Source organism: Pongo abelii, chromosome 18, assembly GCF_028885655.2.
Source record: "Pongo abelii isolate AG06213 chromosome 18, NHGRI_mPonAbe1-v2.0_pri, whole genome shotgun sequence".
Classification (NCBI taxonomy): domain Eukaryota; kingdom Metazoa; phylum Chordata; class Mammalia; order Primates; family Hominidae; genus Pongo; species Pongo abelii.
Genome location: NC_072003.2, coordinates 5,743,655 through 5,771,006, shown reverse-complemented (window position 1 = coordinate 5,771,006; position 27,352 = coordinate 5,743,655). Strand labels below are relative to the sequence as shown.

At 46.8% G+C, this 27,352-nt stretch overlaps 1 protein-coding gene and 2 pseudogenes across 1 annotated transcript; all 3 read left to right on the top strand.

Moving 5' to 3' along the window:
* The window catches only part of LOC100432013 (olfactory receptor 7E24-like), a 322,665-nt pseudogene that overhangs the window by 55,579 nt on the left and 239,734 nt on the right, over positions 1–27,352 (top strand).
* LOC129054792 (olfactory receptor 7E24-like) lies at positions 11,942–16,333 on the top strand (annotated as a pseudogene).
* LOC129054790 (olfactory receptor 7E24-like) lies at positions 23,826–26,775 on the top strand. The gene has a single exon (XM_063717179.1). The coding sequence runs from the start codon at positions 24,671–24,673 to the stop codon at positions 25,115–25,117; it is 447 nt and encodes a 148-aa protein (XP_063573249.1). The 5' UTR covers positions 23,826–24,670; the 3' UTR covers positions 25,118–26,775.

Below are 27,352 nucleotides of genomic sequence, written 5' to 3'. Positions count from 1 at the left end.
GAAAACATAGGCTGTATTTTCTAGCAATAACGAATTTGTTATATATGATGATCTGATTCCTGGAATGTTCTTGAAGCTAGTGTCTCTAAGGCAGGTGTGTACAGCAAGACGTAAATAACACAGCAATCGATGTTGAAAGCATTATATGGCAATTGAGTTTGTCAGAACTACCAAATGTTGCTGAGTGTGGATTGCTCTGAAATCTGCAAACATTACTTCTGAATTCCTTGTATCCAAAATGCAGACGCAATGCCGGCTGTTGGTTTACTTGTTTCCGATTTTTCAACCCTCTTTTCTAGGCAAAAGATGTCCAAACGATACAGACCCACAGAATCTAACAGATGTCTCTATATTCCTCCTCCTCGAACTCTCAGAGGATCCAGAACCGCAGCCGGTCGTCGCTGGGTTGTTCCTATCCATGTGCCTGGTCATGGTGCTGGGGAACCGGCTCATCATCCTGGCCGTCAGCCCTGACTCCCACCTCCACACCCCCATGTACTTCTTCCTCTCCAACCTGTCCTTGCCTGACATCGGTTTCACCTCCACCACGGTCCCCAAGATGATTGTGGACATCCAATCTCACAGCAGAGTCACCTCCTATGCAGGCTGCCTGACTCAGATGTGTCTCCTGGCCATTTCTGGAGGCATGGAAGAGAGACATGCTCCTGAGTGTGATGGCCTATGAGCGGTTTGTAGCCCTCTGTCACCCTCTATATTGTTCAGCCATCTTGAACCCGTGTTTCTGTGGCTTCCTAGATTTGTGGTCTTTGTTTTCTTTTTCCTCAGTCTTTTAGACTCCCAGCTGCACAACTTGATTGCCTTACGCATGACCTGCTTCAAGGATGTGGAAATTCCTAATTTCTTCTGGGAACCTTCTCAACTCCCCCATCTTACATTTTGTGACACCTTCACCAGTAACATCCACATGTATTTCCCTGCTGCCGTATTTGGTTTTCTTCCCATCTCGGGGGCCCTTTTCTCTTACGGTAAAATTGTTTCCTCCATTCTGAGGGTTTCGTCATCAGGTGGGAAGTATCAACCTTCTCCACCTGTGGGTCTCACCTGTCAGTTGTTTGCTGATTTTACGGAACAGGCGTTGGAGGGTAGCTGGGTTCAGATGTGTCATCCTCCCCGAGAAAGGGTGCAGTGGCCTCAGTGATGTACACGGTGGTCACCCCCATGCTGAACCCCTTCATCTACAGCCTGAGAAACAGGGATATGAAAGGTGTCCTGCGGCGGCCGCACGGCAGCACAGTCTAATCTCAATATCTTCTTATCTGTTCCATTCCTTTTGTAGGGTGGGTTAAAAAAGACAGCAAGGTCAAATAAGAATGATATCACAGGGTGCACACCCACTGTCACATTACGAGTAATACCTCCCTAGGATAGAAAAAATACTGTCACAGAGTACACACACATGGGGTACACCCGTGGTGATATTAGAAGCAGTATCTCCCTGAAATATGATGAAAAATAGCACAGGGTGTGCACACTGTGTGATACGAGGAGTCATATTTACCCTGAATATTATGACTCATATCACGGGTGTACACACACAGGCTACACGCACTGTGATATCGGGAGTTGCATCTCCCTAGGATATTACAAATAATATCACAGGGTATACACTATGTGTGAACATCCACTGTGATGTTTGATATCATATCTCTCTACGAGATTACAAATAATATGAAAGTGTGTGCACCCATGTGACATATTAGGAGTAACATCCTTCTACGGTATTACAGATAACATCACAAGGTGTACACCTTCTGTGACCTTTTGCACACACTTTGTGCCATTCAAGGAAACATCCCCCTAGGATATTACGAATAATAACACAGGCGGTTGACACCCATGGTGTACATCTCCTGTGCCATCAGGAGTAATATTCCCCTAGGATATTACGAATACTATCACAGCAGGTGTACACATATGGTGTTCACCCCATGTGATATTAGGAGGAACATGCCCCTAGGATATTAGGAATAGTATCACAGGCGTTGAATACGCATGATATACACCCCCGATGACATGAAAAGTAACATCCCCCTAAGATATTATGAATAATATCACAGGGAGTACACCCCGTGTGACATTGGGAGTAACATCCCCCGAGGATATAACGAATAATATCAGGGGGCGTACATGCATTGTGACCCTAGCGGTAACATCTCTTTAGGATATTACAAATAATATCACAGGGTGTACACTGACCATGATATTAGGAGTCCCATTTTCCTAGGATATTATGGATAATATCACAGGAGGTGTTCACACACAACGTGTACACCATGTGTGTACACCCAATGTGATATTTGAAGTCATACGTCCCTAGGATCTTACGACTGTTATCAAAGGGTGTACACCCCATGTGACATTAAAAGTGACATCCCTTTTAGATATTCCGAATGCTATCACCTCTTCCTAGGATAACCCATGTGATAATAGGAGTAACCCCTTCCTAGGATATTACGAATAACATCACAGGGTTTAAACCCCTGTGACATTAAAAGTAACACCCCCTCCTAGGGATATTATGAATAACATCAAAGGGTGTACACCCCTGTGACTTTAAAAGTAACACCCCCCCTAGAACATTACAATAATATAACAGGGTGTACACCCCCTGTGACTTTAGGAGTAACACCTCCCTAGGATATTTCAAATGATGTCACTGGGGGCACACCCTCTGTGACATTAGCAGCAACATCTTTCTAGGAGATTACGAATGATATCACAGGGTGTACACTCACTGTGATATTAGAAGGAATACCTCCCTAGCACATAAGCTATCACATCACAGAGTGTACACACATGGTGTACACCCACTGTGTTATTAGAAGCAATATCTCCCTATGATATTAGGAAAAATATCACAGGGTGTACCCTCTGTGGGATACTAGAAGTAATGTTTACCATGGATGTTACAAATAATATCACAGGGTGTACACACATGGGGTACACCCACTGTGACATTAGGAGTTATATCTCCCTAAGATATTGCAAAGAATATCCCAGAGGGTGTACCCCATGTGTGTACAGCCACTGTCATCATTAAAGTAGTATCTCTCTATAAGATGACAAATAATATCGGAGGCTATACACCCCCTGTGACATCAGGAGTAACATCCCCTTACAATATTGGGAGCAATATTGCACGAGGTACACCCCTGTAACTTTAGGGGTAACATTCCCTCAGAATATTACTAATAATATCACAAGGTGTACTCGCATTGTGACATTAGGAGTAATATTCAGGTAGCATATTTTCCACACTATCACAGAAGGAACACACCTGTGACATTAAGAGTGACATCCCCCTAGAATAGTAAGAATACTATCACACGGTGTACACCTCCTGTGATATTAGGAGAATCATCTCACCAGAATATTACGAATAATGCCACAAGGTGTTATCTTCTGTGACATGAGGGGTATAGACCCCCGGGAAATTATGACTACTATCAAAGGGCGTACACCCCTGTGACATTAGGAGTAACATCCTTCTAGAATATCATGAATAATATCACAATGTGTACACCCCTTGTGTCATTAAGAGTAAAATTGCCCTAGGATATTAGGAAATAGAACACAGGGAGTACACGCCGTGTGATATTAGAAGTAACATCCCCCAAGGATATAACGAACAATATCAGAGAATGTACATGCACTGGGACATGACTAGTAACATCTCTTTAGGATAATACGAACAATATCAAAGGGTGTACATGCAATGTGAAATTAGGAGTGAACTCCCGCTGGGATATTACCAATTTTATGACAGGGTCTACACGCCCTGTGACAATAGTAGTCACGTTGTCCTAAAATATGACGAAGAATATTAAAGTGTGTACAGGACCTGTGATTTACGAGTAACATTTCTAGAGAAGATTACACGTAATATCACTGTGTGTACACCCCGTGTGAGGATAGGAGTCCCATCCAACAAAACTATAATGAATAATTTCACAAGGTTTGCAACATCTGTGACATTGAAAGTAACATTTCCCTAGAATATGACGATAATATCACACAGTGTACACCCTCGGTGATATGAGGAGTGACGTCTTATAAGGGTAATACGAGTAATTTGACAAGGTGTACAAACCCTGTGACATAAGGAGTGACGTCCCTCCAGGATATTCCGAATCATAGAAAAGGGAAAATACCCCGTGTGACAATAAAATCAACGTCCACTTAGGAGATTAAGAATAATAGCACCAGCTGTACACACATTGTGACATTATTATTAACGTCTCGCTATGGTATTGCGAATAATATCAGAGTGTGTAGAGACTTGTGACATCAGGATTCACATTTCGCTACAATATCACGAATAATATCACAGGGTGTATACCCCCTGGGACTTAAGCAGTGGCATCTTCCTACAATATGGAAAATAATGTCCCAGGGTGTTAACAAAGTGCGGCAGCAGAGAAAACACCCGAGGAGAAAGGGAGAAATATCATGCCGTCTTCCCGCCTGGATATTGCGAGCCACATCCCAGGGAGGTGAGGGCGCCCCCAGCGATGCGGGGAGTAATATCACCACAGACTCCCCCACGGGCTATTACGAGCCACATCGCAAGGGCACAGACGAACCCCCTCAAAGAGAAGACTAATGTCACCCGCTATTCCCACCCTGGATACGACGACCCACAGGGGAGGGGGGCGGGGGACCCACGCAGGCGGGGAGTAATACCACCCCTCACTCCCCAGCGGCATATGACGATCCAGATCGCAGGGGGGAGAAGCAGGCACACGCCGCGAGGGGGGGAATGAGAGCCAGCCCCTCTTGCCCCCCTGGGCTCTTAGGACCCCCCTCGCAGGGGGGTGAGGCACCCCCCGCGAGGCGGGGACTGAGAGCCAGCCCCTCTTGCCCCCCTGGGCTCTTAGGACCCCCCTCGCAGGGGGGTGAGGCACCCCCCGCGAGGCGGGGACTGAGAGCCAGCCCCTCTTGCCCCCCTGGGCTCTTAGGACCCCCCTCGCAGGGGGGTGAGGCACCCCCCGCGAGGCGGGGACTGAGAGCCAGCCCCTCTTGCCCCCCTGGGCTCTTAGGACCCCCCTCGCAGGGGGGTGAGGCACCCCCCGCGAGGCGGGGACTGAGAGCCAGCCCCTCTTGCCCCCCTGGGCTCTTAGGACCCCCCTCGCAGGGGGGTGAGGCACCCCCCGCGAGGCGGGGACTGAGAGCCAGCCCCTCTTGCCCCCCTGGGCTCTTAGGACCCCCCTCGCAGGGGGGTGAGGCACCCCCCGCGAGGCGGGGACTGAGAGCCAGCCCCTCTTGCCCCCCTGGGCTCTTAGGACCCCCCTCGCAGGGGGGTGAGGCACCCCCCGCGAGGCGGGGACTGAGAGCCAGCCCCTCTTGCCCCCCTGGGCTCTTAGGACCCCCCTCGCAGGGGGGTGAGGCACCCCCCGCGAGGCGGGGACTGAGAGCCAGCCCCTCTTGCCCCCCTGGGCTCTTAGGACCCCCCTCGCAGGGGGGTGAGGCACCCCCCGCGAGGCGGGGACTGAGAGCCAGCCCCTCTTGTCCCCCTGGGCTCTTAGGATCCGCGGTGGCCTCACAGCCTGTTTACCATATTGGCAGTAATATCATCTCCCCCTCGAGAGATTATGAACTGTTTCACAGACGTGTGCACTCCCACGATGTACAGAGGGTGTGCATCCGTCTCTATTGGGAGTAATATCATCCTCTTCCTCCTTCAATGTTAAGAACGGTATCACACGGGTGTTTCTACTCCCTGAGATATCGCGTGTCATATCCTCCTCCCCCACGTTGCCATTGGAAACAATATCAGTGGGGGCGTGTCCACCTTCTGTGACATTTAAAGTAATATCATCCTCTTCCCTCCAGGATCATGGGAACAATGTCCCTGCGGGGTGTCCACTTTCTGCCATATGTGTAGTCATATCACCTCCTCCGCCTTGGAGTATTGTTACGGACCATCTCACACGGGCGTGTACACTTCCTGCGATTCTGGGAGTAACGGCATTCCCTTCTTCCGTGAATATTAGGAGCAAAATCACCAGGTGGATGCACAGCCAGTACTATATTGGGAGTAACGTCATACTCCACCCCCTGGAGATTATATTCGGGTCAATATCACCGTCTGGGTGTACACCTAGTGCGATATTGAACGTAACATCATGCTTTCTCCCTCCCTGGACATTAGGAGCAATATCAGCGGTGGGTGTACACCCACTGAGGTATTAGGCGTAATAGTAGTAGGAATTATTCCTCATTGATTCTTAACATAAATATGAATAACCGATATTGATATTAATATTAAAAAATAATGGCTAATAATTTTCAGATTATTAATATTAATATTAATTATTAGGAGCTAATATGACTGTTTTCTAACGAATAAGATCAATATCAGCTATTAATATCAGGCGTCATTAATCATTAATATTAATCATTTATTGTTATCGTTAGTATAACTATTGAATATTCATTATCCTTGTTATCGGTATTGATTTAAAAATTATATTATCAATCATTAATATTGATAATTATTAGTGTCAATTAATAATTGAGATGATTAATTGCGGTAAGTCACATTGCGCCCTTCCACCCCTTCCTCGGCAGCTCGTGTACGACCCAAAACGGGGGTACAAATGCCCCTGAGAGAGCAGCGGTATACTGGGATAGATGAGGATGGTCACGTGGCGGGGAGGCGTGTTTTTGGATACCAGCCCTTCACCTCCGTCGACCTTCTCAACTGGAAAAACAATACACCGCCCTATAGCGAAAAGCCGCCAGCCCTAATTGATTTGCTCCAAACTGTTATCCAGACCCACAACCACACCTGGGCTGATTGGCACCAGTTGCTCATGTTCCTCTTTAACAGCGAAGAAAGGCGGAGAGTCCTCCAAGCAGCAACTAAGTGGCTAGAGGAGCATGCACCTGCTGATTATCAAAACCCCAAAGAGTATGGAAGGACCCAGTTGCCAGGAACCGACCCCCAGTTGGACCCACATGAAAGAGAGAATATGCAAAGGCTAAACCGAGACGGGGAAGCTCTCTTGGAAGGATTAATGAGGGGAGCTCAGAAGGCCACAAACGTTAACAAGGTCTCTGAGGTCATTCAGGGAAAAGAAGAAAGTCCGGCACAATTCTACCAGAGACTGTGTGAGGCCTATGCTATGTATACTCCCTTTCATCCCGATAGCCCTGAAAATCAGCGCATGATTCACATGGCTTTAGTCCGTCAAAGCGCAGAAGACATGAGAAGAAAACTGCAGAAACACGCTGGACTTGGGGGGATGAACACATCACAATTACTAGAAATAGCCAGCCAGGTGTTTGTAAACAGGGATGCAGTAAGCCGTCAGGAAAACGGCGAAGAGAATGGAGGTCAGGCCCGGCGAAACACCGACCTGTTTGCTAGCTGCAGCAATCACAGGGGCCCCCACAAAGAGGCAAGGGAAGGGGGGCCCTGGGAAAGGAACTCAGCTTGGCTGTCAGAGTTTGCAGCGTAACCAGTGTGCTGATGGTAAAGAAATAGGACGGTGGAAGAACAAATGCCCTCAACTCAAAAGAAAACAAGATGACTCAGAGCAGGAGGCCCCGGACAAGGAGGAAGGGGCCCTGCTCAACCTGGCAGGAGGGTTCTTGGACTGAGGGAGACCGGGCTCAAGTGTCCCCAAAGAGCCACTGGTCAGAATGACAGTCGGGGGTGGAGACATTGACTTTCTTGGAGATAGCGGTGCTGAACATTCGCTAGTAACCGCCCCGGTCGCCCCCTTATCCAAAAAGACTATTGACGTCATCGGAGCCACGGGGGTTTCAGCAAAGCAAGCTGTAGGCTTGCCTCGGACTTGTACTGTAGGAGGACATAAAGTCATTCATCAGTTATGGTACATGCCTGACTGTCCCTTGACCTTTTGGGGAAGGGACTTGCTCAGCAAGCTGAGAGCCACTATCTCTCTGACAGAGCACGGCTCTTTGCTGCTAAAGTTACCCGGAACGGGAGTCATTGTGACCCTTATGGTCCCCCGAGAGGAGGAATGGAGACTTTTCTGAACTGAGCCGGGCCAAGAGAGAAGGCCAGCTCTGGCTAAGCGGTGGCCAAGAGTACGGGCAGAAGACAACCCTCCGGGATTGGCCAGTTAAGACTGGGGCCCAGCGGGTTAGGCAAAAACAGGACCCGGTCTCCAGAGAAGCTCTTCAAGGTATCCAGGTCCGTCTCAAGCACCTAAGAACTGTTGCAATTCTTGTTCCTTGTCAGTCTCCATGGAACACTCCCCTCCTGCCTGTTCCCAAGCCACGGGCCAAGGACTACCGACCGGTACAGGATTTGCGCTTGCTTCATCAAGCTACACTGACTTGACATCCAACAGTACCTAACCCGTCCACATTGTTGGGGTTGCTGCCAGCTGAGGACAGCTGCTTCACCTGCTTGGACCTGAAAGATGCTTTCTTTCCTATCAGATTAGCCCCTGAGAGGCAGAGGCTGTTTGCCTTTCAGTGGGAAGATCCGGAGTCAGGTGTCACTACTCAGTACACTTGGACCGGGCTTCCCCAAGGGTTCAAGAACTCCCCCACCACCTTCGGGGAGGCGTTGGCTCGAGACCTCCAGAAGTTTCCCACCAGAGACCTAGGCTGTGTGTTGCTCCAGTAGGTTGATGACCTTCTGCTGGGACACCCCACGGCAGTCGGGTGTGCCAAGGGAACGGATGCCCTACACCGGCACCTGGAGGACTGTGGGTATAAGATGTCCAAGAAGAAAGCTCAGATCTGCCGACAGCAGGTACGTGACTTGGGATTTACTATCTGACAGGGCTCGGAACGCAGCCCGGGATCAGAAAGAAAGCAGGTCATTTGCAATCTAGTGGAGCCCAAGAGCAGAAAGCAGGTGAGACAATTCTTAGGAGCTGTGGGGTTTTGTAGACTGTGGATGCCAAACTTTGCAGTATTAGCCAAGCCTTTGTATGAGGTCCCAAAGGGGGCGGGGACCGGGAACCTTTGGAATGCAGATCCCAACAACAGCAAGTCTTTCATGAGTTAAAGGAAAAACTTCTGGCAGCCCTAGCCCTGGGGCTACTCGATCTGACAAAGCCTTTTCCATTCTATGCATCAGAGAGAGAAAAGATGGCAGCTGGACTTTGAACCCAAACGGTTGGGCTCCGGCCAAGGCCGGCGGCCTACCTCTCTAAACAACTAGACGGGTCTACTAAAGGATGGCCCCCTGTTTGAGGGCCTTGGCAGCAACTGCCCTGCTAGAACAAGAAGCAAATAAGCTGACTCTTGGGCAAAACCTGAACATAAAGGGCCCCCATGCTGTGGTGACTTTCATGAACGCTAAAGGACATCGTCGGCTACCGAATGCCAGACTCACCAAGTACCAAACTTGGCTCTGTGAAAATCCTCGTATAACCATTGAAGTTTGTAACACCCTACACCCGCCACCTTGCTCCCGGTATCAGAGAGCCCTGTCGAGCCTGATTGTGTGGAAGTCTTGGACTCAGTCGACTCTGGCAGACCTGACCTCCGGGACCGGACTTGGGCATCAGTAGACTGGGAACTATACGTGGATGGGAGCAGCTTCTTCAACCCCCAAGGAGAGAGAGGTGCAGGGTATGCAGTGGTAACCCTGGACACTCTTGTTGAAGCCAGATCGTTGCCCCAGGCCACTTCAGCCCAGAAAGCTGAACTCATTGCTTTAATTCGGGCCTTAGGACTCAGTGAGGGTGAGACTGTAAACATTTACACTGATTCTCGGTGTCTTTTTAACCCTTCGAGTGCATGGAGCGTGATAGAAAGAAAAGGGCCAATTGAACTCTGAGGGAAAAGACAGAAAATATCAACAAGAAACCTTGCAATGATTAGAAGCAGTATGGAAACCCCACAAGGTGGCAGTTAGGCATTGCAGAGGACACCAGCGAGCTTCCACCTCGGTGGGTTTGGGGAATTCCCGCGCTGACTCAGAGGCTCGAAAAGCAGCATCTGCCCCCTTCTGGGCATCAGTGCTCCCTCAAGCACCTGATCTTGGACCTACTTCTTCTAAAAAAGAAAAGGACATTCTCCAGGTAGAGGGAAGGACAAGTGATGGAGGAAGGATGGATTCGGTTACCAGATGGGAGCGTAGCTGTGCCACAGCTGCTAGGAGTTGCAGTTGTACTGGCTGTGCAAGAAACCACCCATCGAGGTCAGGAGTCACTGGAAGAGTTGTTAGGCCGGTATTTCTACATCTCGCCTTTGTCAGCCCTTGCCAAAACGGTGAGGCAGCGGTGTGTTACCTGCCGACAGCATGATGCGAGGCAAGGTCCAGCCGTTCCGCCCGGCATACGAGCTTATGGAGCAGCCCCCTTTGAAGATCTCCAGGTAGACTTCACAGAGATGCCAAAGTGTGGAGGTAACAAGTATTTACTAGTTCTTGGGCGTGCGTACCTACTCTGGGTGGGTGGCGGCCTATCCAACACCAACTGAGAAAGCTCGTGAAGTAACCCGTGTGCTTCTTCGAGATCTGATACCTAGATTTCGACTGCCCTTACGGATCGGCTCAGATAAACGGGCCTGCGTTTTAGGCTCCCTTGGTACAGAAGACGGCAAAGGTATTGGGGATCCCACGGAAACTGCATGGCGCCTCCCGGCCTCAGAGTCCCAGAAAGGTGGAGCAGATGAATCGGACTATCAAAAATAATACTCTTGTCTTCCCCGCGAGATATTTAAAACAACACCACAAGGGGCGTCAAACCACCTGCTAAATTTGAGGGAATATTATCCTCTCCCCCACTCCCGCGGCCCCGGATATTAGAGACAATAACACAGGCGTAACGTACACCCACTACTTGATTGGGAATAATATCATCCTCTCCCTTCTCGGATATTAGGAACAATATCACACTGTGCGTGTAGTACTGTCGTGAAATTCAATGGAATGTCATCCTTCGCCTCCCTGGATATGATGAACAATATCACAGGGGATGTACAGCTTCTGAGATATTGGGAGTGATATCATCTTCTCCCCTCTGGAAGTTAGGGACAATATCACAGGGGTAGTGTACACCCTCTGGCATGTTGGCACTAATATCATCCTCCCGCCCACTGGATATTAAAAACCATATCACAAGGGGCGTGTACAGACACTTCGATATTGGTATTAATACCATCCTCTCCCTCTTTGGATATTCGGTGCCGTATTTCAGGTGGGGTATACGCCACCTGCAATATTGGAAGTAATATGATTTTCTCCCCCCGTGGATATCAGAAAGGATATCACAGGGGGTGGCGAACAACCCCTGCGATACTTGGAGTGATATCATCGTCTCCCCTCACGATGATTAAGAACAATATCGTAGGGGTGGGGGGTGTACACCCCCTTTCATATTTGATACCATCCTCTTCCCCCCTGGATATTAGGAACAATATCAGGAAGGGACGTAGAGACCCTGCGACCTTTGCTGTCATACAATTGTCTCTCCCCTAGATATTAGGAAAAATGTCACTGGGGATGTGAACAGCCCTGCGATATTGAGAATAGTATCATCCTCTCCCCTCTTGCATATTGGGAACAACATCACAGGTGGGGTGTACTGCCTCTGCGATATTGGGGGTAAAATTTTCCTCTCTTCCCCTGGACATCAGGAAGGGTATCAGAGGGGGAGGGTGTGCATTCCCTGCCATATTCGACGTAACTTCATCCTCTCCCTCCCAGGGTATTCAGAACAATAGGACAGGAGGGGTGTACGCCAACTGCGATATTGAGAGTCGTATCATCCTCTTTCGCTCTGGATCTTAGGAACAATATCACAGGGTTGTGTACACCCCCTGCGATATTGGGAGTACTATCATCCTCTCTCCCTGTGGATATTAGGAAGAGTATCACAGGGCTGTGTAAACCCCCTGCGGTACTGGGAGTAATATCATCCTCTCTCCCTCTGAATAGAGGAAGATTTTCACAGGGGTGTGTACACCCCCTGCGATATTGGGAGTAATGTCATCCTCCCCAAACCTGGATGTTAGCAACGAGATCACAGAGGGGGTGTACACACCCTGCGACATTGGAAGGAATATGATCGTCTCCCCACCTGGATACTGGGAAAGGTATCACAGCGCGGGTATACGTTCCCTACGCTGTTGGCTGTAATCTCATTCTTTTCCTGTCTGGATATGAGGAAGCATATCACAGGGGTGCTGTACAATTACTTCGATATTCGGAGTAATATCATCCTCTATTTTCCTGGATATTGGGCACAAAAACACAAAAGGGTGTACAACCCCTGCGATCTTGGGAGTAATAGCATACTCTCCTTCCCTGGATGTTAGAAAACAGTATCATCAGGGCTCAACACCCCCCGCGATAATGGGAGTCATATTTACTCTTTCACAGGCCATTTGGAACAATACAACAGGGGGTGTTTACAAACAGGGGTGGTGTACACCCCTGTGATATTGGGAGTAACATCATTCTCCCCACCTCCGGATATTAAGAACAATATCCCGGCGGGAGGTGGTACACCCCCAGTGATATTGCGAATAATGTCATCCTCTCCTTCCCTGGATATTAGGAACAATATCACAGGGGGGTGTACACCTTCTGTGATACTGGAAGCAATATCATCCTCTCCCCCGCTGGATATTAGAAAAAAATATCACTCACGGTGTACACCCACTGTGATATTAGGAAGAATATTACAGGGTGTACACCCACTCTGACTTTAAGAGAAATAGCTCCCTCAAATGTCCCAAACAATATCACAGGGTATACAATGATATTTCCCTAGGATATTACAAATACTATCACAGGGTGTACACCCACTGTGATAACAGAAGTAATAATACATCCCAAGGATACTACCAAGAATATCACAAGGCTGTACACCCACTATGACATCGGGAGTGATATCTCCCTAGGATACTACGAACACCATCACAGAATGTACACACATGGTGCGCACGCACGGTGATATTAGGAGTACTATCAACGCAGGACATAGTCAATAAGACCACAGGGAGTACATACCTGATGTACACCCACGGCGATGTTATGAGAACTACCTCCCTAGGATAATACGAATAACATCACAGAGTGGACACACATGGTATACACCCACCGTGGCACTAGGACTAATAACTTTCTGAGATATTACCAGTAGCATCACACAACAGAAACACATGGTGTACACCCACTGTAACCTTAGGTGTAATTTCTCCCTACGATATTGCGAGTAACATCTCAGTGCATACACACATGGTGAACACCCACTGTGACATTAAGGGTAATATCCCCCTAGGATATTACCAATAACATCACCGGGTGTCCACCCATGGTGTACATGCTCTGTGATGTTAGGGATAATAACTCCCTAGGATATTATGAATAATACCGCAGGGTGTACAGAAACTGTGATATTAGAGGTAATATCTCTCTAGGATATTATGAATAATATCACAGGGTGTACCCCCACTGTGATACTGGGAGCAATATCTCTCTAGGATACTACGAATCATATCAGAATGTACACCCACTGTGATAATAGGAGAAATATCTCTCTGTGATATTACGAATTAGATCACAGAGTGTACACACATGGTGTACATCCACTTTGATATTAGGAGTAATCTCTTCCTAGGACATTACAAATAACATCACAGAGTGTACACCCACTGTAATATTAGGAATCGTATCTCCCTAGGTGATTACAAGTAATATCACAGGGTGTACACCCACTGTGGTATTACGAGTAATATCTTCCTAGGGTATTATGAAGAATTTCACAGTCTCTACACACATAATGTACACTCACTGTGATATTAGGAGTAACATCTACCTAGTAGATAACAAATAACATCGCAGGGTGTACCCCCACTTTGATATTAGCTGTAATATTCCTCTAAGTTGTTACAAATAAGATCACAGGGTGTAGAAACATGGTGTACACTCACTGTGATACCAGGAGTCGTATCTCTGTAATATATTATGAATAATATCACAGGTTGTACACCCACTGTATTATTAGGAGTCATATCTCTGTAGGACATTACAATTAATATCACACGGTGTACAGCCACCCTGATATTAGGAGCAATATCTTTCTAGGATATTACAGATAATATCACAGGGTGTACGCCCACTCTGCTGTCAGGAGCAATATCTCCCTAGGATATCAAAAATCCTATCACGGGGTGTCCAATCTCTGCCTTCCAGGTTCGAAGGGATTCTCCTGCTTCAGCCTCCCGAGTAGCTAGGGTTACGCGCCACCACACCCGGCTAATTTTTTTTTATTTTCACTGGAGACGGGGTTTCACCACGTGGGCCAGGCTGTTCTGGAAGTCCTGACCTCAGGTGATCCATCAGCCTCGGCCGCCCAAAGTGCTGGGATTACAGGTGTGAGGCATGGTGCTGAGCCAAGAGTTATATATTCAATTCATTTGGAAACACAGCTCCCATATTTGAGTGTGCGTGTACTTTTATGAAGAAATGACGTCAGAAAACCTAAGGATGATAATAACTATGAAAAGTAACAGGCACGTGAAAAGGTCCTCCGATTGAGAACTATAAGCTTCGATTTCGGTTTTAGATAATGGGGTCCTAGCTCTTGTGTCGTCCTTTTACATATTCTACATCACAGGAACTTGCAGCACGGTGTCAGAATAAAATAGAGTGTATTTCACGGCTTCTTAATTTCTTTCAATTAGATGAGATCTTTTTCTTAAAGAGAGAAGGACATTTTCATTGCATTGTATTTTTTCTGAAAAGAGTAGGCCGTATTTTACTGAGATCACGGATTTGTTATATATGACGTTTTGGTCTTCTAATATTCTTCAGTGGATTTTCTCTAAAGTGGTATGTACAGAAAGACTTGTATAGCAAAAAAGTAAACCACGTAATAATTCTGAGATTTTTGGAATTGTCACAGCTGAGAAACATTGCTGGCGGTGTATGGTCCCCAAGTGTGAAAGTGTTCCTTGTGAATTGCTTGCATCCAGCATTAAGGGCTGGTTTTTCTCTTTTATTTTTCCAATCCTCTTTCCTTCTCAAGGTGTCCAAGACACACAGAGCCACGGAATCTCACAGGTGTCTGAGAATTCCTCCTCCTGGGACTCTCAGAGGATCCAGAACTGCAGCCCGTCCTCGCTTTGCTCTCCCTGTCCCTGTCCACGTATCTGGTCACGGTGCTGAGGAACCTGCTCAGCATCCTGGCTGTCAGCTCTGACTCCCCCCTCCACACCCCCATGTACTTCTTCCTCTCCAACCTGTGCTGGGCTGACATGGGTTTCACCTCGGCCACGGTTCCCAAGATGATTGTGGACATGCAGTCACATAGCAGAGTCATCTCTCATGCGGGCTGCCTGACACAGATGTCTTTCTTGGTCCTTTTTGCATGTATAGAAGACATGCTTCTGCCTGTGATGGCCTATGACTGCTTTGTAGCCATCTGTCGCCCTCTGCACTACCCAGTCATCGTGAATCCTCACCTCTGTGTCTTCTTCGTTTTGGTGTCCTTTTTCCTTAGCCTGTTGGATTGCCAGCTGCCCAGTTGGATTGTGTTACAATTCACCATCATCAAGAATGTGGAAATCTCTCATTTTGTCTGTGACCCCTCTCAACTTCTCAAACTTGCCTGTTCTGACAGCGTCATCGATAGCATATTCATAGATTTCGGTAGTACTATGTTGGGTTTTCTTGTCGTTTCAGGGATCCTTTTGTCTTACTATAAAATTGTCCCCTCCATTCTAAGGATTTCATCGTCAGATGGGAAGTAGGAAGCCTTCTCCACCTGCGGCTCTCACCTAGCGGTTGTTTGCTGATTTGACGGAACAGGCATTGGCATGTACCTGACTTCAGCTGTGTCACCACCCCCCAGGAATGGTGTGGTGGCATCAGTGATGTACGCTGTGCTCACCCCCATGCTGAACCTTTTCATCTACAGCCTGAGAAACAGGGACATACAAAGTGCCCTGCGGAGGCTGCGCAGCAGAACAGTCGAATCTCATGATCTGTTCCATCCTTTTTCTTGTGTGGGTGAGAAAGGGCAACCACATTCAATCTCTACATCTGCAAATCCTGCCCCTTAGTCACATTATTTTTGTGGCTTGATGGCTTTTATTCCTTTCCGCATTTCCTTTGTGAATATTGCTTTCTTCGTTATGCCTTTAACTGGAATGGGTGAGTATTCTGGGATCCTTTGTTTAGCAGAAACCTCATGACAGAATCCTCTATACCTAGGCGGCCCCTTTTAGTTTCTGAGCAATAACCCGGTCATCCAGGTGGAATCACCACCATCTTTTTATATACACGAAGTCCTCACTTCATTTTGGAATTCCCTGAAAACTGACTTTATGGAAACCATGTACAGGAGGTCCTCCAACACCACTGGTTATTCAAAGTTGTGTAGTTATACTGTTGATGAAAAATAAGTGGTTTCACTATACATAATTTTGCTTCGAGGTGAAGTTTCCAAGAGACTTTCAAAGATGTTAAGTGAGGACATACTGTACATCAAATTCATATCCTCTTCCACAGTTTATGTGGAATTTCTTCATAAACTGCTTCTAGAGAATCTATTTAGGCAGGTTATGTGTAGAGATAAATGTCGCCGTTCCTCAATCTTGGCTTTGAGTCAAATCACCTGGGGAGCTAACACATGATGAGGCCTGGGTCTCAACACCTAAGATTCGGATTTCCTTGCACCTGTGTGAGTACGCGGATTTTTGTTTTTTTTTTCTTTTAAAGCACCAGAGGTGGTTCCAATGACGAAGTTTTTAGAGGCATCAAGCTCCAATGAGTAAGAACAGAAATTAATTATAATTTCTTCAAATATTATCTTCAAATGCATTGTCCATCAACACCACACAAATGTTTATTATGCTGTTTTTTCTTACCATTTCGCATTTTCGCATTTTCTATTTCTTTCTTTTCGTTTTTTTTTTTTTTTTTTTTTTTTTTTTGAGTCAGAGTTTCACCCTTGTTGCCCAGGCTGGAGTTCAATGGCACGGTCTGGCTCACTGCAACCTCTGCCTCCCGTATTCAAGCAATTCTCCTGCCTCAGCCTTCCAAGTAGCTGGGATTACAGGCATGCGCTACCATGCCTGGCTAATTTTTTTTTTTTTTTTTTTATTGTTAGTAGAGACAGTGTTTCTCCATTTTGGTCAGGCTGGTCTTGAACTCCCCACCACAGGTGATCCACCCGCTTCCGCCTCCCAAAGTGCTGGGATTACAGGCATGAGCGACTGCGCCCAGCCACCGCTTAGCATTTACATTTCACATTTGTTGAAGTTATAGATGTATACACACATTGATTGCTGCTTTGTTATACACTTGCGTATACATAAGATGGGAAATAGAAAAGAATAAAATGGGCACAGTATCCCTGAAGTTTCACATTCCTGCTATTTTAAAAATATTTGCTCTTAGAAATTTGTTTCAATTAAGAAACTGTGGCATACACACCCAATGAAGTATTATTCAGCCTAAAAAGGAAGAAAATCCTCTCCGCTGCGGACAAAATGGGTGAGATTGCAGGTCTGTATATTAAATGAAATAAGCCAGGCAGAGGATGACAAATATTTCGTGTCCTCACTTCTATGTAGGAAGAAAAAAGGAAACCTTGGCCAGATGTGGTGGCTCAAGCCTGTAATCCCAGCGCTGTGGGAGGCCGAGTCGCACGGATCACTTCAGTCCAGGAATTTGAGACCAGCCTGGCCAACATGGTGAAACCCCGTCTCTATAGAAAACAGAAACAATTTGCCAGGCGTGGTGATGGGTGTCTGTAGTCTCAGCTACTCGGAGGGCTGAGGCCCAAGAAGCGCTTGAACTCGGGAGGCGGAGGTTGCAGTGAGCCCGGACTGTGCCTGTGTACTCCAACCTGGGCAACAGAAAGAGACTCCATCCCACACACACCTACACACAAAAGGAATCTCAGGAAGGTGGAAAGTATAAAGGTGGTTAGCAGATGCTAGGAAGAAAAGCGGTGGGATGGGGAATGAAGACAAGTGGATAATTGGGTCCCAAAATACAGAAAGATGGAATGAGTGAGTTCTAGTGTTTGATAGTACAGTATGAACATTTTAGTTCACAAGAATTGCTTGCATATTTCCAGATGCTTTGGTAAGAAGCTTCCTAACTTTCTCATTATGCTGGTTTTTAAGCTCTTCTCTTTCTGCTCTTGATATCATGCTGGTTTTTTGTTTTTTGTTTTTTGTTTTGAGATGGAATTTCGCTCTTGTTGCCCAGGCTGGAGTGTCATGGTGCAATCTTGGCTCACCGCAACCTCTGCCTCCTGCGTTCAAGCGATTCTCCTGCCTCCAACTCCCGAGTAGCTGGGATTACAGGCATGCGCCAGCTGCCCAGCTAATGTTGTATTTCTGGTAGAGATGGGGGTTTCTCGCTGTCGCTCAGGCTGGTCTTCAACTCCTGACCTCCGGTGATCCGCCCGCCTCGGCCTCCCAAACTGCTGGGATTACAGGCGTGAGCGACCGCGCCCAGCCCATGCTGTATCCTTATCTGTTGTCGGTTGTTGTTCGTTTGTTTTTGAGCCCAGAAATAACTTCTCACCTATAGGTTCAAATGATTTTTAACATGAGTACTAAGAAAGCTCATTGCTGGAAAAGCAGCCTTTTCAAGAAATGGTGTCGGAGAAACTTGATTTCCACATGCAGAAGAATGAAGGTGGACCCCGTGTCACACCAGGTGCAAAAATTAACACAAACTGGATCAAAGACCTAACCCCAAGGGCTAAAAGTATCATATGCCTAAAAGAAATCATTGGCCACACTTTCATGACATCAGATTGGGCAATGCTCTCTGGGATATGACACCAAAAGCATAGGCAACAAAAGAAAATTAGATTCCTTGGATTACATCTAAATGACAGACACTTTTGTGCAGCGAAAAACACTGTGAACTGAGTGAAAAGATAACCCGTGGATTAGGAAAAATATTTGCAAATCATATATCTCAAAAGAGGCTGATATCCATCATATATAAAGAACAGCTAGAACTAAACAACAAGAAACCCAAAGCATTCCATCAACAATGGTCAGAAGACTCGAGTAGACGTGTCCCTAAAGAAGATATAGCAATGGCCAATAAGCATCTAAAATGATGTTCAAAATCACTAACCATAGGGAAGCGCAAATCAAACAAAGAATGAGATACCACACATTAGGATGGATACGATCAACAAACAAGCATTGGTGAGACTAGAAGGAAATAGGAATGCTCCAATACGATCGGAGGGAATGTAAAACCGTGAAGGAACGGGGAAAGTAGTATGGCGTGCACTGGAAAAATTAGAAACAGTATGCTCAGATGTTCCCGCAGTTGCATTTGTGGGTACCTACCAAAAAGAACTAGAAGCCAGGAGTGGAAGACAGATTTGTACACACACGCTCATAGCAGCATTATTCGCAACAGCCAAAATGTGGAAGCAACCCAAGGGTTCGTGGACAGATGAATGAAAAAGCGCACTGCAGTTCCTTCATACAATGGAAGACTCTCCAGCCTTAAAAAGGCAGGCACTTTTGGCCGGTGCGGCGGCTCACGCCTGTAATCGCAACATCTTGGAAGAACGAGGTGGGCGGATCACCTGAGGTCAGGAATTCAAGACAAGCCTGGCCATCTTGGTGAAACCCTGTCTCTAGTGAAAATGCAAAAAATGAGACGAGCGTGGTGGCGTGTGCCTATAGTCCCAGCTACTCGGGAGGCTGAGGCACAAGAATCGCTGGAACCCGGGAGGCGGAGGTTGCACTGAGCCCAGATTGTGCCGCAGCACTCCAGCCTGGGCGACAGAGTGAGACTGCATGGAAACGCAAAACAAAACAAAGTCAAACAAACAAACAAAAAAAAGGACAGGCACTTCTGACTCAGACCGCAGCATGGATGAACCTCGAAGACATTATCGTCAGTGAAATAAATCAATCCCAAAAGGATAAACACGCCCAGGCTCAGTGGCTCGCACCTGTGACCCCAGCACTTTGGGAGGCTGAGCCAGGTGGATCACTTAAGGTCAGGAGTTCGAGACCAGCCTGGTCAATATGGTGAAAGCTCGTCTCTATTAAAAATACAAAAATTAGCTGGGCGTGGTGGCGGACGCCTGTAATCCCAGCTACTCGTGAGACTGAGACACAAGAATCGCTTGAACCCACGATGTGGAGGTTGCAGTGAGCCGAGATCACACCACCGCACTCCAGCCTGAACGACAGAGAAAGACTCTGTCTCCAAACCAAAAAAATTAAACACGGTATGATTCCACTTTTCTATCAAGTGTCTGGAGTCGTTAAACTCATAGAGTTGCAAACTAGAAAGGTGGCCCCCAGGGGTGGGCGAGAGAGAGGAGTGGAGAGCTTGCTAAATGGGTGCAATTTCCATTTTGAAAGATAAAACTGTTCCGGAGACGGTGGCGGTGATGGCTGCTGAACAATGTGAACGTAATTAATGTCATTAAACTGTAAACTGAAAAAGAGTGGAAATTGTAAATGTTTATACTGGCCATTCTATATGAACTAATATATATTCACAATTTTTAATATTTATACGAGGTATATTTGCCCATAATTAAAGATGAAAATTAAAGCAGTTGGATCTTTCAAAAGAAAAGAAAGAAGCGAAGAATACACACCAGCTTTCTCCTGATGAGAGGAAGAGCCCCAAAGCGTCTATGGACACTCACTGTTCTCCTATCCTTCTTGAATTATTGTGAGGAAATCCTTAGAGGCTGGGGAACTTGGGCGACTCTGGCTAATGAGGAGCTCTGTGCCTTGAGCTCCCCAGACCACAGAATAGTAAATAGTCTGTGCCTCCAGCCCTGCAGTGTGAGGTTCCAGTCCTGTGGGTTCCACACCTGTCACCTGTATCAGGAGGCTCATGTCTCACCCTGTCTTCTTGCCAGCCTCGAGGACGGAGTCTGAGCCTCCACCGTGCTACACACAGGGAGGACACTGGACCTGTTCTCCGCGGTCATGGCCCAGCAGAGGGGAAGGGCAGTTCAGTGAGTGTAGGCAAAAGAAAGAGAGATCAGACTGTTCCTGTGTCTATGTAGAAAGGAAAGACATAAGAGACTTCATTTTGAAAAAGACCTGTATTTTCAACAATTGCTTTCCTGAGATGTTTTTAATGTGTAGCTTTGCCCCAGCCACTTTGACCCAACCTGAAGCTCACAAAAACATGTGTTGTATGAAATCAAGGTTTAAGGGATCTAGGGCTGTGCAGGACGTGCCTTGTTAACAAGATGTTTCCATGAAGTATACTTGGTAGAAATCATCGCCATTCTCTAGTCTCAATAAACCAGGGGCACAATACACTGTGGAAAGCCGCAGGGACCTCTGCCCTTGAAAGCGGCGTGTTGTCCAAGGATTCTCCCCATGTGATAGTCTGAAATGTGGCCTCGTGGGATGAGAAAGACCTGACCGTCCCCGAGCCCTACACCAGTAAAGGGTCTGTGCTGAGGTGGATTAGTCAAAGAGGAAAGCCTCTTGCAGTTGAGAGAGAGGAAGGCCACTGTCTCCTGCCTGCCCCTGGGAACTGAATGTCTCGGTATAAAACCCGATCGTACATTTGTTCAATTCTGAGATGGGGGAAAAACCGCCCTATGGTGGGAGGCGAGACACGTTTGCAGCAATGCTGCCTTGTTATTCTTTACTCCACTGAGATGTTTGGGTGGAGAGAAACATAAATCTGGCTTACGTGCATCTCCAGTCACGGTAGCTTCCCTGGAACTTCCTTATGACATAGATTCTGTTGCTTACCTGTTCGTTGCTGACCTTCTCCTTCTTATCACCCTGCCCTCCTCCTACATTTTTTTTTTGCTAAAATAATAAAACTAATAATCAATAAAAACTGAGGGAGCTCAGAGGCCGGTGCCTCTGCAGATCCTTGGTATGCTGAGCGCCGCCCCCTGGGCTCACTGTTGTTTCTCTCTACTTTGTCCCTGTGTCTTATTTCTTTCCTCAGTCTCTCATCCCACCCGACTAGAAATACCCACAGGTGTGGAGGGGCAGGCCACCCCTTCAAGTGAGTGCTGAGGGACGGTCCGGAGCCTTGGTTTCCTTCCTCCTCCTCAGCACAAACAGGAGAGTGCGGTGGGCAGATGGGAGGAGACCAATATGCAAACTGTGCGCTCAGCAGACTGTGGAGTTTCTGTTCTTGGTTGTGATGGGGGTCTCAGACATCTTATTCAAAATTTTGCTTTCCTCCCCCACTGGTTGTCCTTTTCATAGACATCTCACCCATGATAGCAGGGAATCAGTCCCTCTAAACTATTCCCTAAGAACGACAAAAAGATTATGAAGGTGATGATGAGGACAAAGAGGATGACGACAGACACCATGGCATCATGAACCGTTATTGAGGGCTTCCTGAAGGCCAGGCTCTGAGCTCTATGCTCTATGCAGTTTGTTTCATCTCATCTGCGTAGTCTCCACTTTATTAGTGCACATTTCATGATGATTTTACAGACTAGAAAAGGATCAACGCCTTTTCATAGAACTCGTACTAGATCATGAAGTCAAAAAGGGCGAGGTCCAATTTGAACCGGGCAGTCTAAGTCCAGACACATGGCATTTGGCCAGTCCTCTCCCTGCAACCAACCTGCCCTCTCAAATCCTTGTCACTCAGGTGGGTGCCCCTGCTCACTGTGCCCTTCCCTTTGGGGGCTCCTTGTAAGACCACAGCTAGACCAGTGGGTGCCACAATCACTGTGTCAAGTATAGAAAGGGCAGCTGAGATCACATCAAGGATTCCAGAAAGAATGGGCACAGGATCATTCGGGATGCATCTCTCCCTTTCCCCTGTTCCTGGCTTTCCTTACAGCTCTCGACTTCCTCAAAGGAGTCATCAATTCGGAGTTTGGCTTCCATTCCTATTGAGGAAGCTGGAAAGCGTTTCAAAAATGCTCCTCCGATGTGCCTGTGGTTAAGAACTCTGAGCTCTGCTGAAAACTTTTGGAAGCGGGGTGCGGTGGCTCACGCCTGTAATCCCAGCCCTTTGGGAGGCTGAGGCAGGTGAATCACAAGGTCAGGGGTTCAAGACCAGCCTGGCCAACATGGTGAAACCCCGTCTCTATTCAAAATAGAAAAAAATTAGCCGGGTGTAGTGGCGGGCGCCTGTCATCTCAGCTACTCGGCAGGTTGAGACAGGAGAATAGCTTGAACCCGGGATGCAGAGGTTGCAGTGAGCCGAGATCACTCCACCGCACTCCAGCCTGGGCAACAGAATGAGACTCTGTCTCAAAACAACGAAAACAAAACCAAAACCCAAAAAACCCACAATTTTTGGGAGTTAGAAGACCAGGAAGTATAGTACCCGGGACTTAGAGTCTGGCCATGAATTTTGAATACCGCCCTTTCTACTTCTCTGTGTGGCAAGGGGTGAGATGTCCGTCCTCTGAGACTCAGCACTCTCATCTGACTTGATTTCCAGTTGATCCAATGGAAGTGAGCGATGATTAAGCCGATCGTGGGTGCCCGCTGCGTGATCTCTAGCTGACGGATGCATAAAGTAAAGGCAAAGTGGATTTTAGATACATTCCTTAAGATTTTCAGCTTCAACTCCACACAATTCAACGTAAATATCCCCTGACCTGAAGTTCTGGTTTCCCTGCATTCCAGACAGGACATTTTGTTTCGTCCTTCTCTCAGTAAGTACTGAGTACTGTGAGAGGAACAAGTGAGTCTCTTTGGTTTCTGATTCCCCAGAGCCGATATCTTGCTTGGCACATAGGAGGCAGCAAAAGCAAACATCTATGTTGATGATTGAACTGACACTTCCTTGCTTCACCAAAATTGGCTGTCATCAGCGTGACTTTGACTTACTTCTTTTTGTTTTTTGAGACGGAGTTTTGCTCTCGTTGCCCAGGCTGGCGGGCAGAGGTGTGATCTCGGCTCACTGTAGTCTCTGCCTCCCAGGTTCAAGCCATTCTCCTGCCTCAGCCTCCCGAGTAGCTGGGACTACAGGCGCGTGCCGCCATACCGGGAGAAGTTTTTGTACTTTTAGCAGAGGCGGGGTTTCACCATGTTGGCCAGGATGGTCTTGATCTCCTGACCCCGTGATCCGCCCTCCTCGGCCTCCCAAAGTGCTGGGATTACAGGCGTGAGCCACCGCATCCAGCCAAACTTTCTGATGAATACTCTAAGTCCACCTAAGCTAAGGACAGGAGTTAGAGCTTCCATGAATTTTAAAACAAGACCCACCGATTTGAGGAAGCAATTACTCTCTTGAAGGAGAAAAGTCAGAAAACACAATGATGAAATCACTAGGACCTAACTGGCCTGTGGAACTATTTCCTGCTTATGAACTCTCAACTATCATTTCATTTCCAGATGGCATGGTCTCAGCTGTTATACAGTGTTTACGAATGGTCTACATCAAGGGAATTTATATCAATCTAGAAGAATAAACAAAATATTTGAGTTCCTAATTTCCTTTAATTAGGATAACCTTTTCCTTAAAGTGAAGACAATGGTTTTATTACATCTCTTTCTTCGGAAAACATAGGCTGTATTTTCTAGCAATAACGAATTTGTTATATACGATGATCTGGTTCCTGGAATGTTCTTGAAGCTAGTGTCTCTAAGGCAGGTGTGTACAGCAAGACGTGAATAACACAGCAATCGATGTTGAAAGCATTATATGGCAATTGAGTTTGTCAGAACTACCAAATGTTGCTGAGTGTGGATTGCTCTGAAATCTGCAAACATTACTTCTGAATTCCTTGTATCCAAAATGCAGACGCAATGCCGGCTGTTGGTTTACTTGTTTCCGATTTTTCAACCCTCTTTTCTAGGCAAAAGATGTCCAAACGATACAGACCCACAGAATCTAACAGATGTCTCTATATTCCTCCTCCTCGAACTCTCAGAGGATCCAGAACTGCAGCCGGTCGTCGCTGGGCTGTTCCTGTCCATGTGCCTGGTCATGGTGCTGGGGAACCGGCTCATCATCCTGGCCGTCAGCCCTGACTCCCACCTCCACACCCCCATGTACTTCTTCCTCTCCAACCTGTCCTTGCCTGACATCGGTTTCACCTCCACCACGGTCCCCAAGATGATTGTGGACATCCAATCTCACAGCAGAGTCATCTCCTATGCAGGCTGCCTGACTCAGATGTGTCTCCTGGCCATTTTTGGAGGCATGGAAGAGAGACATGCTCCTGAGTGTGATGGCCTATGAGCGGTTTGTAGCCCTCTGTCACCCTCTGTATCGTTCAGCCATCTTGAACCCGTGTTTCTGTGGCTTCCTAGATTTGTGGTCTTTGTTTTCTTTTTCCTCAGTCTTTTAGACTCCCAGCTGCACAACTTGATTGCCTTACGCATGACCTGCTTCAAGGATGTGGAAATTCCTAATTTCTTCTGGGAACCTTCTCAACTCCCCCATCTTACATTTTGTGACACCTTCACCAGTAACATCCACATGTATTTCCCTGCTGCCGTATTTGGTTTTCTTCCCATCTCGGGGGCCCTTTTCTCTTACGGTAAAATTGTTTCCTCCATTCTGAGGGTTTCATCATCTGGTGGGAAGTATCAACCTTCTCCACCTGTGGGTCTCACCTGTCAGTTGTTTGCTGATTTTACGGAACAGGCGTTGGAGGGTAGCTGGGTTCAGATGCGTCATCCTCCCCGAGAAAGGGTGCAGTGGCCTCAGTGATGTACACGGTGGTCACCCCCATGCTGAACCCCTTCATCTACAGCCTGAGAAACAGGGATATGAAAGGTGTCCTGCGGCGGCCGCACGGCAGCACAGTCTAATCTCAATATCTTCTTATCTGTTCCATTCCTTTTGTAGGGTGGGTTAAAAAAGACAGCAAGGTCAAATAAGAATGATATCACAGGGTGCACACCCACTGTCACATTACGAGTAATACCTCCCTAGGATAGAAAAAATACTGTCACAGAGTACACACACATGGGGTACACCCGTGGTGATATTAGAAGCAGTATCTCCCTGAAATATGATGAAAAATAGCACAGGGTGTGCACACTGTGTGATACGAGGAGTCATATTTACCCTGAATATTATGACTCATATCACGGGTGTACACACACAGGCTACACGCACTGTGATATCGGGAGTTGCATCTCCCTAGGATATTACAAATAATATCACAGGGTATACACTATGTGTGAACATCCACTGTGATGTTTGATATCATATCTCTCTACGAGATTACAAATAATATGAAAGTGTGTGCACCCATGTGACATATTAGGAGTAACATCCTTCTAGGGTATTACAGATAACATCACAAGGTGTACACCTTCTGTGGCCTTTTGCACACACTTTGTGCCATTCAAGGAAACATCCCCCTAGGATATTACGAATAATAACACAGGCGGTTGACACCCATGGTGTACATCTCCTGTGCCATCAGGAGTAATATTCCCCTAGGATATTACGAATACTATCACAGCAGGTGTACACATATGGTGTTCACCCCATGTGATATTAGGAGGAACATGCCCCTAGGATATTAGGAATAGTATCACAGGCGTTGAATACGCATGATATACACCCCCGATGACATGAAAAGTAACATCCCCCTAAGATAGTATGAATAATATCACAGGGAGTACACCCCGTGTGACATTGGGAGTAACATCCCCCGAGGATATAACGAATAATATCAGGGGGCGTACATGCATTGTGACCCTAGCGGTAACATCTCTTTAGGATATTACAAATAATATCACAGGGTGTACACTGACCATGATATTAGGAGTCCCATTTTCCTAGGATATTATGGATAATATCACAGGAGGTGTTCACACACAACGTGTACACCATGTGTGTACACCCAATGTGATATTTGAAGTCATACGTCCCTAGGATCTTACGACTGTTATCAAAGGGTGTAAACCCCATGTGACATTAAAAGTGACATCCCTTTTAGATATTCCGAATGCTATCACCTCTTCCTAGGATAACCCATGTGATATTAGGAGTAACCCCTTCCTAGGATATTACGAATAACATCACAGGGTTTACACCCCTGTGACATTAAAAGTAACAACCCCTCCTAGGGATATTATGAATAACATCACAGGGTGTACACCCCTGTGACTTTAAAAGTAACACCCCCCTAGAATATTACAATAATATAACAGGGTGTACACCCCCTGTGACTTTAGGAGAAACACCTCCCTAGGATATTTCAAATGATGTCACTGGGGGCACACCCTCTGTGATATTAGCAGCAACATCTTTCTAGGAGATTACGAATGATATCACAGGGTGTACACTCACTGTGATATTAGAAGGAATACCTCCCTAGGACATAAGCTATCACATCACAGAGTGTACACACATGGTGTACACCCACTGTGTTATTAGAAGCAATATCTCCCTATGATATTAGGAAAAATATCACAGGGTGTACCCTCTGTGGGATACTAGAAGTAATGTTTACCA